Here is a 15,474-nt window from a genome sequence, read left to right on the forward strand (position 1 = left end):
GTGGGGGCCTCACTGCCCCCGAGCGGCGGGCAGCGCCCTGGGTGCCCCCTGCCCACACCCGCGGACAGGGGACAATGGCCGTCTTCAGAGCCGCTCTTTCTCAGTGACCCGGGGTCCAGGAAGAGCAGGGTGTTAAGTGGTTTCCTCCCCACCCCCCCAGTGAGAAGCGGTTGGTGAAGGAGGGGCTGCCAGTGAAGCGGGGCCTGCTCCCAGGCCTCTCCCCACCCCCCAGGCTGGCTCCCCTCCCCCGCCAGCGTCCTGCATGGGCTCCGGGTGGGGCAGCCGCTTCAGCACCATGGACAGGGGCTGCCACCAGTACCGCTGACCCGGCGCCTTCCTCCTGGCCCGCTGGGCTGCATCTGAGTGCGCTGGAGAAGAGCCCCTTGGAAAGCCCCCCAGCTGTGGCCCCAGATGCCAGGACCCTCTGGGAGCTTCGGCGTGGGCGCCGGGGCTGCCTTTGCCCCAGGCTCCGGGGGAGGCTGCAGCCCTGAGCCCAGGGCCTGAACAAAGGTGGCTCTTCCCCCTGAGAGGTGGGGGCTTCCCAGGCAGGATGGCTGGCTGGGTGGGGGGTGCCGGCCGGGGAGGCCCAGCCCCTCAGACATGAGAAGCGGCCGGGCCGTGCGGGCCTGGCGTGTAGGACCCAGGTGGGGTGGGATGCGGCGCTTGAGGGGCTCCCTCCATAGACGAGACCCCACCATTGTGGGGTCCCCAGCCCTGGGCCCAGGGATGGGGTCTGAAATCCCTCCCCAGGCTGTCTCTGGGGCTTCTGTGCGAGTCCCCAGCCCGTGTAGGTGGCGGGGCAGGCAGCCCAGGCCCGGCCGGTGCCTTCCCACACGGGGGCCCTGCGGCCCCCGCCCGGTCTGTCAGGTGCAGAGAGAATCTCTGAGGGTGTGGCCAGGCCCAAGGGTGGTCGCAGAGCCTGGCGGTGAGCACTTTGCTGCTGGCCAGGCCTTGGAGCCTCCCTAACGGAGACCCCGTGGCAGAGACCACCTCACTGAGCCGCTGCCCCCAGCTGCACAGCCTGCCCTGGCTGAGTCCCCACTGTTCTTGCCGCCCCCGGCGACCAGGCCCCGTCCCAACACTGCTGCACGTCAGCCTGGCTGCCCGGCGTGCGGCAGACGTTGATTCTTACGTGTAGAAGTTGGTTCAAAACCTAAAGGATTTTTTAATTAAAACCCAGAAACTCCGCCTGTGTAATTAAGCCTCCGAAGTCACCAGGCTCCGTGTGACATGGCCAATTGGCACTGCCTATCCTCAGCTGCCCACGGGAGCATGACCAGGGATGGTGTGAGTCGTGAGGGCCGTGAGCTGATTGGGCCTCTCCCCGGGACGCAGGGCCTGGGCTGGCTGCTCCCTCTCTGGGCAGAGCCGCGTGGGGTGCTGGCGGCCCCTGCCTGGGGCGGCGAGGGCTGGGGGGCTGGGGGCTGGGGTCTGCCTGTCCCGCCTGGCCGAAGAGGCCCCAACACATCTACCCATCTGTGCCCCACTACCGAGAGCCTCCCAGGGCCCTCTGGGCACTCCCCGGGCACCGTGCCCCCAGAGCTGTGTCAGCAGGCACAGATGGGGGCCCTCACGGCTTGCGGGCACCCATGGAGCACTTTCCTGGGTTGGCAGGTCTGATTTGGGGCTGGGTGCTGGGGGTGGGGAAGGCAGAGGGTCTCCCCCAGACAGTGACCCTGCAGACTCAAGCGGGCAATCGGGCTGGGCGGCCTGGCGTGTGGCCTCAGCAGGCACTTGGTGTCTGTGCGCCAGCGTCCTCTGGTCCCCAGCCAGGGTGAGCTGGCGTCTGCGAAGCACCGTGAGTCCCAGGCAGCTGGCACGGCTCTTGTTCCTGGCACGGAGCGTGGGAGGGCACCCACAGGCCCGGCCTCGCTCTGCCCCCCAGGGCTTCACCAGCAGTGGGTGGGGCCCTAACGGCCCCCACCCCTGCCAGAGCCAGGTGGTACTAGAGGTGGGTGGGTGGGGCCCCCCTGGTCCCTTCCTGGCTGCCCCTCGTGCCTGACTGCCAAGGTTTGGGAAGGGTCTCAGCCCAGCAGAGAGGGCCGAGGTATCACCGCAGAACCCTGGCTTGCAGAGCCTGAGCCAAGGCTGCCCTGGAGTGGCTGGGGCACCATTCACCCCTGCCAGCCTCTGTACCCATGGGCAGGGCATGGGCAGCACTCATGGGGCCTGGCTCCGTTCTTGCTGCTGGGGACCCGGTCAGGCCCCCCATACGCAGCCCAGGACCCGGAGATGCCTGCCCCTTCTGTCCCACTGCCTGAGGGTCTGGGCCGGGGTCCAGAAGCCAGTGCGCCCTCAGTGCCGGGGGGCTGTGCTCTAGCAGGGTCTAAAAGTCTTGAGGTGGCGGCGGGGGGGAGGTCACTGCCAGGGTAGGCAGCCGGTGGTCACGCTGGCCAGGAGACCCTCGTGGCTTGCAGGCCAGGCGCAGGGAGGGCGGGAATATTCACAGTGGAGCCCGTGCCTGGATGGCCTTCCAGGTCTGGGCACCCCAGCTCCGGCCTGGGCGTCCTCGCAGGGGAGTCTCTGGGGTGGTCTGAGTGGACATGGCGCAGGCCCAGGAGAAACGGGCACAGGCTGGAGCCGTCGGGAGGCAGGTCTCAGTCCTGGGTCCCCGTGTCCGAGGGGCCGAGGGCAGCCAGGGTGGGCCGGAAACCCACCTGCTGTCAGGGAATGTTCGCTGATGGGGGGCTGGGCAGAGAACTTGGGGCGGTGGACAGAGAAGGGTCTCAGGCACCCAAGGGACGGACAGTTCCACCGTGGGACAGAAGGGCAGGCAGGGGCCCGAGTGGTCCCCAGAGCCCAGGCTGGGTCACACCGACTCCCTGCGGAGGGTCAGGGCAGGCTGCAGGGAGGGGGGTGCCCCTCGCAAGACCCAGGTTCCCCCCAGGTCTGATCTGCCCTGACAGGGCCCTGTTCCCCCTGCCGGGCAACGCGCCCTCTCCTGGCAGGGAGTGGCGGGTGTTTGCCCCCGTGCAGTGGGTCGTCCAGACAGCCTGTTCCGTTTAACCGAGAACATCCCCCACCCAGGAAACTGCAGCCCTGGGAGACGCACCCGGACGCTCGGTGCAGCCGGCGCTCTGCAGAAGTGTGCCCTGGCAGGAGGGTGGGGCCGCCTGCCACTGCGGCTCCCGGGGCTGGCGCTGGGTCAGGGGTCCGGAGAGCCCCAGGACCACTTCCTCGGCTTCCGCTGCGCGGCCTCAGCCACCCGGCGAGCACAGCCCAGCCCCCCACCAGCCTCCTGGTCCAGACGGCACACGAGGAGGCCCTGTCCCCCGCCCACGCGCAAGCGACACACTCTGCACCCGCCACGCGTGTTCGGCGCAACTTGCAGCCCAGCCTCCCCCACCCCGAGGAGGGGACAGGTGCCCGGCTGTGGCCTGGCAGCACGGCGGCGCCTGGAGCATCGGCCTCGCTGCCTTAGCGGGAGGCTGATTTCTGTTTTTCCGCAGCCGCCTTACGGCAGAGGCACTTGTTAGCGCTGAACCCATTAAGTGTAATTATGGCGCTCTTGGCGGGAACATGTGATTACGTTGGTGGCCCAGGCCACGGTGCGGCCGGCGGTGGAATGTCAACCTGCCAGGAAGCTGGCGGCGCCTTGACTTTGTGCAGGGGAGAGGGGCCTGGGGAGTTGCGGGGTCCCTCCAAGGGTGGCTCCAGACCACCTGACGGGTGGGGGAAGGGAAGCCCCCAATTGCCGAGCCCCTCCACCTCCTGAAGAGACCCCAAACCTTCCCGGGCTCATCCTGGTCCCTGGCCGGTCACAGCTGCCCTGGACCCGTCACCTCCAGAGTTGGGGCCACCCAGCCCCCGACCCCAGTGCCACGTGCCGGGCAGGGGCCCTGTGCCGCTGCCATCCCCTGAGGCTGGCGCCCTGCTCAAGGCTGCCTGCGAAGCCAGACCCGAGTCCAGCTCCTGGCAGCTGTGAGGGGCGGGTGCCCCGTCCCTGTCGCCCTCCTGGGTCTGTAGGGGCTGCCGGGCTGTGTGCTGACAAGCTGGTGTTTTCCAACTTCTTTTCTTTAAGGTCACCACCCACTCTGCCCGTGGGCACTAGTGGCTGGTCCCGCCCAGGGGAGGGGCCATGGAAAGCCCAGCCCTGGCCCCGGGGTGAGGTGTGTCAGGGCAGGACAGTTCTGGGGGGGGGGGCGTGAATGTGCCCCACATCCCCCAGCCCCAGGGCCCTCCCAGCTCTGTGGGGCGCCCTGCCTGCGGCCAACCGGCTGGGGAGCGCCCCACCCCCCACGCAGCCTGGCCCCATCCTGGCAGCGGAGCCCTGGCGCCACCTGGTGGCTGCCATTGGGTGTACAGGTGCTGTGCTGGGCACAACCTCGCGGGCCCAGGGCACTGAGGTCCCCACCCAGGCTGGACGCCCCTTCGCAGGGTGCGCACGTGGGCCTCGTGGGGCGGGGCAGAGTGGGCGTGTGGGTGCCGGAGTGGCCTGCTGCTTTGTGGTCCTTAACCCGCCGCGGCCAGCACGTGGTTCGAGCAGGTGAGCATGCTGGTCATCACGCTCAACTGCGTGACCCTGGGCATGTTCCGGCCCTGCGAGGACGTCGAGTGCCGCTCCGAGCGCTGTACCATCCTGAAGGTGGGTGGCTGGCGGGTGGGGGACAGCCTGCCCCTTGGGGTCGGCCCCTCCCTGACCCCTCCTCCCGCCAGGCCTTCGACGACTTCATCTTTGCCTTCTTCGCCGCGGAGATGGCCGTCAAGATGGTGGCCCTGGGGCTGTTCGGGCAGAAGTGCTACCTGGGCGACACGTGGAACCGGCTGGACTTCTTCATCGTCATGGCAGGGTACGGCGCCCACACCGCAGCCGGGCTCAGGGAAGCCCAGGGGGTGACCTCGGGGCCCTGGCCAGGCCGAGCGAGAGCCCCCGGCCCCACGGGGCTGCCCCACCCGGGCAGAGCGATGGGCGTGTGCTCTGGGGGCCAGATGGCGCCAAGGTGCCCATCGGGGACCCTGCAGACCTCCCTCCAGGGCACAGGTCTGGCAGGTGGCTGGGGTCAGGGCGGGCCCTCGGGAGCAACAGGGTGGCCCTGAGTCCTGAGGGGCCTGCCAGTGGTGACAGGGTCCTGCTTCTCCTGCCTCGGGGCCCAGCCCGGGGGGGGGGTGGGTTCCAGGCCTTCAGGGGGTGTGGCCCTGGGCCCTGCTGTACCCCACCCCCCGCTGAGCCCCTGCTCTGCCCCCAGCATGATGGAGTACTCTCTGGACGGACACAACGTGAGCCTCTCTGCCATCCGGACCGTGCGTGTCCTGCGGCCCCTCCGGGCCATCAACCGTGTGCCCAGTAAGCACCCCCGCCCCACCCCAGCTTGAGACAGGCAGGCCTGAGAGGCCCACCAGCCCCGCAGAGCCCGGCGCTGGGAGGTGATGGCTCCCAGGCACTCCGGATCCAGCCCGGGCCCCTGCACTGGCCCTGCTACCTGGGCCCTACAGGAGTTGCCACTTTTTTTCTAAGGAAGATCGAACCAGCTGGTGTGGTGGGCAGTCGGGATTCACAGGGTCCTGGCCCCCATAGTGCAAGTGACAGGAACCACTCTGAACCTCGGGCTCCTCATCTGTCTGGCATCTGGGGTGAGACTGAGGGCTGAGCAGATCCCTGGTGGATTTGCTTCTGGGCCACCCCAGTGTGGCCCAGGGCTGGCGGAGGCTCCCTGGGGAGTGTGGCTCAGCTCTGCAGCCACCTCTCCTTCCTAGAGGAGGCAGCTAAGCTGAGGGCCCGTGCTGTCTCCCGGCTCGGAGGGAGCAAGGAGGACGTCTCCCATAACCTCCACCAGCACCGCCTCCGCCCATACCCCCAAGGGGGGAGACGGGAAGCAGGCTGGCCTGGGCTGGCGCCTTAGGGAGGCCAGAAACCCTCCAGGCCGTGGCCAGCAGCTGTGAGGGGGGCCAGGTGGAGAGGACCTCGGCGCGCGTGTGAGCGCACGGGGTGAAGCGTCCAGGAAACGGCCTGTCCAAACACTGGTCATCCCCCGCGTCCGCGGAGGCCTGGGATCTTCCTCCGTGGCGTTGAGTGCTGGGCTGAGTCGGCTGCTCCGTTTCCGGGCTGGGGGTGCAGTGCCTGCGGGGCTGCGCAATGGGCGTGCGCACACCTACACGCGTGTGGGGTATGCAGTGCACGCCTGCACGCGTGTGGGGTACATGCAGCCTTTCTGGCTACCCAGCCTGGGGGCCTTGGTGCTCAGGGCTTGCCCTGCGACAGACCCCCTAACGCCAAAGCGGCACCCCCAGGGCAGGGCAGGTGGCTCGGGGTTGTGCCGTTGGCCCTGAGTCTTCCTTCCACCCGCCTGCCTGGCTCAACCCTTGCGGATCAGGCAGGGCCCAGTGCTGTGCGACTCAGTTTCCCCAGCCGCAACAGCGGGTACAGTGCTACCCGTCCCCAGGGATAGCGAATGAGGCGGGCTGGTGCACGTGTGGCTCTGAGCCCTGTGCCTGGCATCCCCTGCGTGCTCAGTCTGCTCAGCACAGAGCCGATGGCGACCTCTGCCTGGGCCCACTTGTTGGCGGGGTGAAGCAATCTAGCACAGCCTCCTCCACTGTTCACCGAATTCCCCGAGTGGCCAAAACTGCTCCCGGCAGCATGGCCTCCTCCGGGGGGGGGGGGGCGGCATGCTCCTGCCCCACGGAGGGTAACTCTCACAAGCAGGATCACATGTTTCTTACAATAAGTCCCAGGACGTGTCCAGGACTGCATCCCGTTCTGTTTGCTTGGGGTCCGCTCTGGTCCCTGGATCACCTGTGATCTTTGAGCCAGCTGCTGTCCGGCCAGGGCAACGCTCACTGATTCTCTGTCCTTGGTGAACTTCTCCCTCTTGGCCATTTCTGAGACTTCACTGTCTCTCCTGGCTCTGCCTCGCCCCCATGCTGTGAGGAGCCTGTTTTGCCATCGCCACCCCTCGGTGCTGATCTGAGACCTTAGTACCCGGCCCCAGGGCCCAGGGCTGTGCCTGCAGCCTTAGCCCAGCCCTTGCTTAGGTTTTGGGGGAAGGAGTCTCGTCTTCCCTGAGTTCAGGGAGGAAGGCAGGCCCGGGGAGGAGCAAGGGACCCACGGCCTGGGTTGGTGTTGAGCTCACGCAGCCGCAGCACCCAGGAGCAAGGGCTCCTAACCTGGCCCTCACCACACCGCTGCCCGCCCCAGTGTGCTCACCGGGAGTGCGACAAAAGGCTCCCTGAACCCTAAGCCTGCTGGACGCCCCCTGGGCAGCCTGGAGTGTGAGATGCTGCCGGTCCCCTGAGGAGGCCTCAGACAGCCTGGGGTCACCTGAGGACCTGGAGACTGTGTGGTCAGACCCCTGCCCCTCCCCTGGGTGCCGCGGCGCCCCTGGGTGTGGGTCTGCCCCAGGAGAGCCGTGGGGGGGCTAGGTCGCGGAGGGGCCGCCAGCCGGCGCAGTGGCACGGACGCACCCGTGCAGGCCGGGGGGCTCAGCTGCCCCCGCCCACAGGCATGCGCATTCTGGTCACCTTGCTGCTGGATACGCTGCCCATGCTCGGGAACGTTCTCCTGCTCTGCTTCTTCGTCTTCTTCATCTTCGGCATCGTGGGCGTCCAGCTCTGGGCCGGCCTGCTGCGGAACCGCTGCTTCCTGGACAGCACCTTCGTCAGGTGCGCACGCCCCGCCCTGGTGGCCCCACCCACCCACCATGCCCCGCCCACCCCGCTCCTGCCAGCCAGCAGGCCCCGCCCTAGAGACTCCGCCCATACAGCAGGCCCCGCCCCAGAGACTCCGCCTATACGGCAGGCCCCGCCCCTGGGCCCTCCTTTCCTGAAACACAAGTTTGAATGCAGGACTCCTGGCGAGTCTGTCTCAGTCCCCCGTGTGGTTCTGTGTTCCAGCTCGTCTGGGTCTGTGTGTGTCTGGGCTGAGGCCGTGCTGCTTTCAGCATCAGGAATTGTCCCTACCCGGGTGACACCCTGGGGCTGGGGTGCACATTCACCTCTTGGCGCCTGACCCCGTGGGTACGGCCAGCCTGCCCTGCCTCCCAGGCCCCATGGGCTGGCCTCGTGCGGGGCAGGGGAGCACTAGCCTCTGGTGCTGGGCAGGTGGGCGGTGCCCTGGAGCCCGTGTGTGCGTGGAAGGAGACCCCAGGGAGCACTAGTGTCAGGCCTGCCCCAGGGCTGCCCGCCCCGGACGAGGCCAGCAGGTGGCAGGCCAGGTGCTACAGGGCGAGCTGTGGGGGAGGCAGCTTGCTCTGTGTGGGGGGTGTGCGGGGCTCTGACACCAGCACTCTGCAGTCCAGGAGACCTGCCTGGAGGGGGCCAAGCTCATTCTGGGCTTCTGCCTTAAGAACAGTGCACCACAGATACCAGCCAGTACTCCTCACCTCCCCTTACTGCCTCGCTGCAGCCGGGGAGCCTCTCCCAGTGGAACCCCCTCCCTTAGACGCTGCGCCCCGGTGTCCCTGCACATCTTCCCTTTGCTCTGGGCAGAGGCCTCTCGTCCCTCTCGTCCTGGCCCGGTGCATCCTCTCCCTGTGCAGCCCCCAACGAAGACGGGGCTGCGGCGGCTGCAGGGCTGAGGGCTCCTTCCCCCAGGCCCCGCAGACGTCCCCAGCACCAGGGTTGGACAAAGCCGAGTGCTGAGAGCCCCTAGGCTGCTGCCACGGGCAGGGGCGTCCTCTGCTCTCTTGGTCCTGGTGTCAGCTGCAGGCGCTCTCTGGGGGAGAGAGGAGGAGGGGCCCAGCCACCCCCTGCTCGAGGGACAGGGACGGCTGGAGGACGTGGGCTGCCGGTCACTCTGCCGGCTTTGGGTGGCGGCAGCCGTGATGGTGGGTCAGGGTGGGGTCTGCTTGTCCCCCACGGGTCATGCCGTGTTATCTCGTTCACTACACCTGTCTCTCTGAGGCCAGTGCCCAGGTGAGGGAACGGGGTCCAACTGACGGGGTCCCTCTGGGGTCACACAGGCAAGGGCAGCGTGGCAGAGCCGGATTCAGGCTCAGAGGGGCCCCGCGAGTGAGGAGGGCGCGAGATCCACACACGCTCAGCGCGCAGGTTCCCAACGGTTCCCCCAGCCCTGACCCTGACCCTGACCCTGGCCGTGCCGCTGCCCCCAGGAACAACAACCTGACCTTCCTGCGGCCATACTACCAGACGGAAGAGGGCGAGGAGAACCCGTTCATCTGCTCCGCGCGCCGTGACAACGGCATGCAGAAGTGCTCGCACATCCCGGGCCGCCGCGAGCTGCGTGTGCCCTGCACGCTGGGCTGGGAGGCTTATGCGCAGCCCCAGGCCGAGGGCGCAAGCGGCGCCGCCCGCAACGCCTGCATCAACTGGAACCAGTACTACAACGTGTGCCGCTCCGGCGACTCCAACCCGCACAACGGCGCCATCAACTTCGACAACATCGGCTACGCCTGGATCGCCATCTTCCAGGTGGGCGCCGGGGGCTGGGCTCGGCGGGGTGGCCCGTGGCCTCGGCTTCCCGTCCACAGTGGGGCACCGAGGGAGCGGGATGGGGACCCCCGAAAGGAGCCCCACTGGCGATCGGCGGTCCCGGCGGGGACGCGGGTGCAGGGCTGACCGGTCAGCGCCGCCCTCGCAGGTGATCACGCTGGAGGGCTGGGTGGACATCATGTACTACGTCATGGACGCCCACTCCTTCTACAACTTCATCTACTTCGTCCTGCTCATCATCGTGAGTGCGCGCGGCAGCGTTCCGGCAGCCGCACGGGTGTTCGCGGGCCGGGTGGGGCAGAGGCAGCCAGCGAGGGGGCCTGGGATGGGCAGCGGGGTTTCTGCGCAGCCTCCAGCGGGAGGAGGACAGGCTGGAAGGGCGGGCCGTGGCCAGAGAGGCCAGGAGGGCCGTGCAGCCGCTCGGGCAGCCCCGCCACCTGTGCCAGGTGCTGTCCGGAGGCTGCAGAAGAGCCGGGACCACGTCTCGGAGCTGCGGCTGTCCACCACGCACGTGGCCCCAGACACGTCCCTCACTTGATCCTCTCAGTGACTCGTGTCCAGGCGGGTTGGGTCCATCAGTCAGCTAGAAAGCAGTAGCAAGGGCCTGGGTGCACCAGAGCCTCCCCCGAGGGCCCAGCAGGTGACAAAAACAGATGTCCCCACCTCGTCCTTGGACGGAAACGAGTCGCTGCACGGTGACCCGGGCTAAGGAGGAAAGCGGGGGCGTGGGGAGGGCCCGAGAGGGTGTTGGCCACAGTCAAGAGCGTCCTGCCGAGGACGCACCTGCGGGGGGGGGAGGGGGTGAGCCGCGAGGACGACCTGGGAAGAAGGCTCCAGGTCTCCCGTCCCACAGGTGGGCAGGAGGCACCTACCTTGCACCACCTGACCCAGATGCCGGGGTCGGACGGGACGCCGCAGGGACCCCGCCCATGGCAGGGCATGCCCTCTGGCCCTGGCGCGGGCTGAGCCACGTCAGGGCTGCGCTGGCTCACGGCCACAGGTGGGCTCCTTCTTCATGATCAACCTGTGCCTGGTGGTGATCGCCACGCAGTTCTCGGAGACCAAGCAGCGGGAGAGCCAGCTGATGCGGGAGCAGCGGGCGCGCCACCTGTCCAACGACAGCACCCTGGCCAGCTTCTCAGAGCCGGGCAGCTGCTACGAGGAGCTGCTCAAGTACGTGGGCCACATCTGCCGGAAGGTCAAACGGCGCAGCCTGCGCCTCTACGCCCGCTGGCAGAGCCGCTGGCGCAAGAAGGTGGACCCCAGCAGCGCCCCGCACGGCCCGGGTCCCGGGCGCCGGCAGCACCGGCTGGGTGGGCGCGCGGCCTCCGTCCACCACCTGGTCTACCACCACCACCACCACCACCACCACCACTACCACTTCAGCCACGGCAGCCCGCGTAGGCCCGGCCCGGAGCCGGGCGCCGGAGACACCAGGCTGGTGCGGGCGGGCGGACCCCCCTCGCCACCTTCCCCGGGCCGAGGGCCGCACGACGCGGAGTCCGTGCACAGCGTCTACCACGCCGACTGCCACGTGGAGGGGCCGCAGGAGAGGGCCCGGGCGGCCCACGCCGAGGCCACTGCCGCCGCGAGCCTCAAGCTGGCCACGGGGCTGGGCGCCATGAACTACCCCACCATCCTGCCCTCGGTGGCCAGTGTCGGCAAAGGCGGCATCAGCCCCACGCCCCAGGGGACGCAGCCCGGGGGGCCGCCGGGTGCCAGAGGGCACAGCCCCTTGAGCTTGGGCAGCCCCAACGCCTACGAGAAGATCCAGCACGTGGTCGGGGAACACGGTGAGGACCCCTAGCCCCACCCACGGAGGAGGCCGGCGAGACCCAGGCAGGGGTGGGGCAGGGCCCCCAGGACGTCCCCGCAGCCCGCTCCGGTCAGCCCAGGAGCCCAGATGTGTGCTCTGTGAAACGGACCCACTGTGCCCCTAAGAAGGGAGGAGGGGGACCCTGCGTCCGTCCGTCCATCCGTAGCGAGCTGTAGGCGCTGGCGGCTCAGTGGGGTGGGGACGTGTGCTGGGAGGTGGTGGAAACTCAGGGCCACGTCCCGTGCCCCTGCCAGCCCCGAGAGAGACCTTACGCCCTGTCCCTGGCCCGGCCCCTTCCGTGGAAGACTCGCAGAGCCCTAGTGGCCATCAGGGTCGGCCTCCTTTCCGGGTGGGGAGACTGAGGCTGAGGCTGGGGCTGGGGGAGGGGAAGGCAAAGGCACAGAGTCCCTGAGGGTTGGAGAGGGGCCTCCGGAGAGTTCTCCCGCGCAGGGCCTTGGCTCCACCCATCTGGGACCGACAGTCGAGTGGGAGGTGCCGGAACCCCAGGAGGTCGGGGTCTGTGTGCTGCTGGCGGCGCTGCAGGCTGTGCGCAGACGTGTAGGCGGCGGTGAGGGCGTGTGCGTCCACCGCGGCGGCGCCGTGCCACGAGCGAGGGTGACAGGCTGCTGTGTGTCTCACGCACCAGTGCCGGGGTGTGCGAGCAAGCGTGGGATCAGCAGGGACTCCTGGCGCCGCGGGGCCCTTGAATTGTGGGTGTTGAAACCGCAGCGTGGCGCTGGCGTGAGAGTGACACGCGGCTGCCAACGCCTGGCGTGGAGAGGCGGCACGGGTCGGGCACTTGGCCGTCTCTGCAAAGGTTCCACGTGGGAGTGGTGACAGTTTAGCCGCGTCGGGTCGAACGCTGAGGTCCTCGCACCTGTGTGCAGGGGCTGCCGGGAAGTGGCTTGTGTTATGGTGGTGTGGTCGGCGTGGCCCTGGGGCGGGGTGCGCTGCGGAGGTGCCCAGGTGTTAATACACGCCCAGGTCTGAGTGTGCCCAGGTGTGTGTCCAGGTGTTCATAAGTGTTCCCAGGTGTGCACAGCCGTGTGCCCGGGTGCGAGCGTGCTTAGGTGTGTGAGGGCGTCCCCAGGTGTCTGTGATGCCACCGGCTGAGGGCTCGTAGCAGAGACGTGACCTCCCGCGGTTCTGGGGCAGAAGTCCGAGTCCGGGTGTCACAGGCTGGCTCCTTCTGGCGGCTCCAGGAGGACCCCGCCTGCCTCTGCCGGTTTCTGACAGCCGTCGGTGGCCCTCAGCTCGTGGCACGTCCCTGCATGTGCGTCTTTGCTTTCCCCACGTGAGGGCCCGTGTCGTGGGTTGGGGCCGCTGTGCTCCTGGGCGACGCCATCTTTGTCAGTTTCGCCTGCAGAGACCCTGTTGTCACACGTGGTCCCCTCGCAGGTGCCGGAGATTAGGACCCAGGTGGCCCACGTGGGCCTGTGTTCCGGGCGCCTGTCGCAGCGCGGCTGAGCGTGGCCTGTCCATTCCCTTCTCCCGCAGGCCTGGGCCGCGCCCCCAGCCACCTGTCGGGCCTGAGCGTGCCCTGCCCCCTGCCCAGCCCCCAGGCGGGCACACTGACCTGCGAGCTGAAGAACTGCCCGTATTGCGCCAGCGCCCTGGAGGATGCCGAGCTTGAGTTCAGCGGCTCAGAGAGCGGAGACTCGGATGGCCAAGGAGTCTACGAGTTCACGCAGGACGTGCAGCGTGGCGACCGCCGGGACCCCATGCAGCCGCCCCCCGCGGCGGGCGCTCCGGGCCAGGGCAGCACGCGGCGGCGGGTGGCCTCGGGCAAGCCGGGCAGGCTGTGCCGCCTCTGGGCCTCCGTGGGCAGCAAGCTGCGGCGCATCGTAGACAGCAAGTACTTCAGCCGCGGCATCATGGCGGCCATCCTCGTGAACACGCTGAGCATGGGCGTCGAGCACCACGAGCAGGTGCGTCGGGCCGGGGGGTCGTCAGCCGCGCGTCCCAGGGGCTCAGCCTCCTACGGGGCGGGGGTCTGTGGGGGTTGGGACAGGGTCGGCACTTGACAAACACGCGTGGCTCCCCGTGGCTGGGTCTTCGCAGCGCAGCCAGCGCAGACCCCGCGGCCTCCCAGTGCGGGTTGGGACAGTGAGACCACCGCAGACCCCCAAGGATGCGGCCCCAGGTGCTCAGCCGCCATACGGCTGGGTGGGCCCAAGAGGGAGGGTCGGGGTGCCACCCAGGCACCCCCCGCGTCATCCAGATGCGTAGACCCTGCACAGCTGCCAGCTCGCGCCTGCCTGGGACTGGCAGAGCTGGGCTGCGGCGGGGAGAGGCCACCCTCTCGGGGACCGGGCCAGCTCCTGCCATCGCACCTGCTGCGTTCACTGTGACGGCCGAGGCGCTCCAGGCTTTCCAAGCTGACCCTGCTCCCGCGTCGCTGACCGTGGAGCGGTTCGGGGAAAGCCCGACCGGGTGGCCGTGTGAGGGTGGAACCCGCGGCGAGGACGGCGACTCCTGGGTCGGCAGGGACCGTCAGGGCGGGTGGAGCGTCCCTGGGGTCCTGCCCGACGGCAGCTGACGAGGCTCATCGCGAGGCCACTGCGGGCCGCGGGCCCCTCGGTCCTCGCCGCAGCCGGACCCGCACCCGGACCAGTGCCGCGCGGGGCGGGAGCTGCGGGTGCCCTGACGGCCCCGTCGCCCGCAGCCCGACGAGCTGACCAATGCCCTGGAGATCAGCAACGTGGTGTTCACCAGCATGTTCGCCCTGGAGATGCTGCTGAAGCTGCTGGCCTGCGGCCCGCTGGGCTACGCCCGGAACCCCTACAACGTCTTCGATGGCGTCATCGTGGTCATCAGGTGTGTCCCGGCCCTGCCCAGGCCAGCGGGGAGCTGCGCCCGCGCCCAGAGCCCCGTCCCCGGGGAGACATGCCAGTGACAGCACTTTGTGGCAGCCACGGGAGGGGGTGTCCCGGGACCCCGGCCACGTACGGGACTCTTCTGGGCAGAGAGTCCCCTCCCTGGGCCGTAGCCCTCCCTGTGGCACTGCTGGGACATGCTGCCAGCTGCATCCCACATGGATGTTTCTAGAGCCTGGCGGAACCCTTCCCTGCAGGAACAGAGGTGGCGCTTAGCGGCCTATTGGCCTCAGGACTAAACCCTGTTGAGGGCTGAGCCCTCACGACAAAGACCAGCTTAAAAGGCCAAATCCCACTTGCCTCGGGGGCATTTGCTGCAACAAAAACAAACCACAGGGTCAGGAGAATTCGAGGGGGACCCCCCTCCCCCAGGAGGAGGCAGAGCCCTTGGGGTGAGGGGCCTCGCACCCTGACGGGAGGAGGGTGACCAAGAACAGAGCAGCCTGGCGTGGCTCAGAAGGGGCAGGGCAGGAGGACGCCCTCGGTGGGGAACCTCCCTGACCCCTCCCTGGCCAGCCAGCACCAGGCTTCCCGGGGCCCCGGGGACCAGCAGCTGATTAGGCGGCTTCGGAGACACTGCTGCAGCCCCACGAGCAGCTAGATACAGCCGGACCTGCTCCCACACCCTAGAAGGAGCAAGGCCACTGCGGCTTGTGGGCTGGCAGTCTTGCTCCCGGCCCGAGGAGAGCTGGGGTCAGGGACTGGACCCCCTGACGCTCGCCCGGCGCCGCCCACAGCGTCTGGGAGATTGTGGGGCAGGCGGATGGCGGGCTGTCGGTGCTGCGCACCTTCCGGCTGCTGCGCGTGCTGAAGCTGGTGCGCTTCCTGCCGGCGCTGCGGCGGCAGCTCGTGGTCCTCGTGAAGACCATGGACAACGTGGCCACCTTCTGCATGCTGCTCATGCTCTTCATCTTCATCTTCAGGTGCGCGGCAGGCAGCCGGGCCTTCGTGACGCGGCTGCCGCAGCAGATGGGGACACGGGAGGGTGCAGAGCTGGGCCTGCCCTGCACGGCCCCCCCGAGAGCAGGACCCTCCCTCCGCTGGCCCCAGGGCATCGCGGGAGCTCAGTCTGCTTCCTTCACTCAGGCAGCACTGATTGGGCGCCTATGGGTGCCAGGTGCTGGCTGACTCCCCGGACGGACAAGTCAGGGAGAGCAGGGGTCAGGCCAGGGTGTGCTGAACGCACGGGCGCCGGTCTGGGCCTGGGGCTCAGGACCCAGCGGGGCTGAGTGAGGTGGGTGCACCAGGTGCTGCTACTGCTTGAAAGCAGGGGAGCCAGGTGTCCGCCCGGCGCTGGCATCGGTCCTCTCACCTGTAGTGTGGAGGCTGCTCAGCTGCAGGGCGGGGAGTCCCTTCTGAGCCAGAGAGCTCAGGGTGCCCAGAGCAGGAGGGAGG

At 68.7% G+C, this 15,474-nt stretch overlaps 1 protein-coding gene across 1 annotated transcript in view; it reads left to right on the top strand.

The window, feature by feature from the left end:
• Positions 1 to 15,474, top strand: part of CACNA1H (calcium channel, voltage-dependent, T type, alpha 1H subunit) — a 72,816-nt gene that overhangs the window by 45,552 nt on the left and 11,790 nt on the right. The window contains exons 5-15 of the mRNA XM_012647493.1: positions 4,169 to 4,378; positions 4,471 to 4,585; positions 4,657 to 4,790; positions 5,187 to 5,284; positions 7,440 to 7,599; positions 9,048 to 9,366; positions 9,536 to 9,628; positions 10,388 to 11,180; positions 12,701 to 13,131; positions 13,869 to 14,020; positions 14,817 to 15,123. Coding sequence (XP_012502947.1) covers positions 4,169 to 4,378; positions 4,471 to 4,585; positions 4,657 to 4,790; positions 5,187 to 5,284; positions 7,440 to 7,599; positions 9,048 to 9,366; positions 9,536 to 9,628; positions 10,388 to 11,180; positions 12,701 to 13,131; positions 13,869 to 14,020; positions 14,817 to 15,123 — 2,812 coding nt within the window. The remainder of the gene's footprint in view (positions 1 to 4,168; positions 4,379 to 4,470; positions 4,586 to 4,656; positions 4,791 to 5,186; positions 5,285 to 7,439; positions 7,600 to 9,047; positions 9,367 to 9,535; positions 9,629 to 10,387; positions 11,181 to 12,700; positions 13,132 to 13,868; positions 14,021 to 14,816; positions 15,124 to 15,474) is intronic.

The sequence above is a fragment of the Propithecus coquereli genome, unplaced genomic scaffold, assembly GCF_000956105.1.
Source record: "Propithecus coquereli isolate 6110/MARCELLA unplaced genomic scaffold, Pcoq_1.0 Scaffold27, whole genome shotgun sequence".
Classification (NCBI taxonomy): domain Eukaryota; kingdom Metazoa; phylum Chordata; class Mammalia; order Primates; family Indriidae; genus Propithecus; species Propithecus coquereli.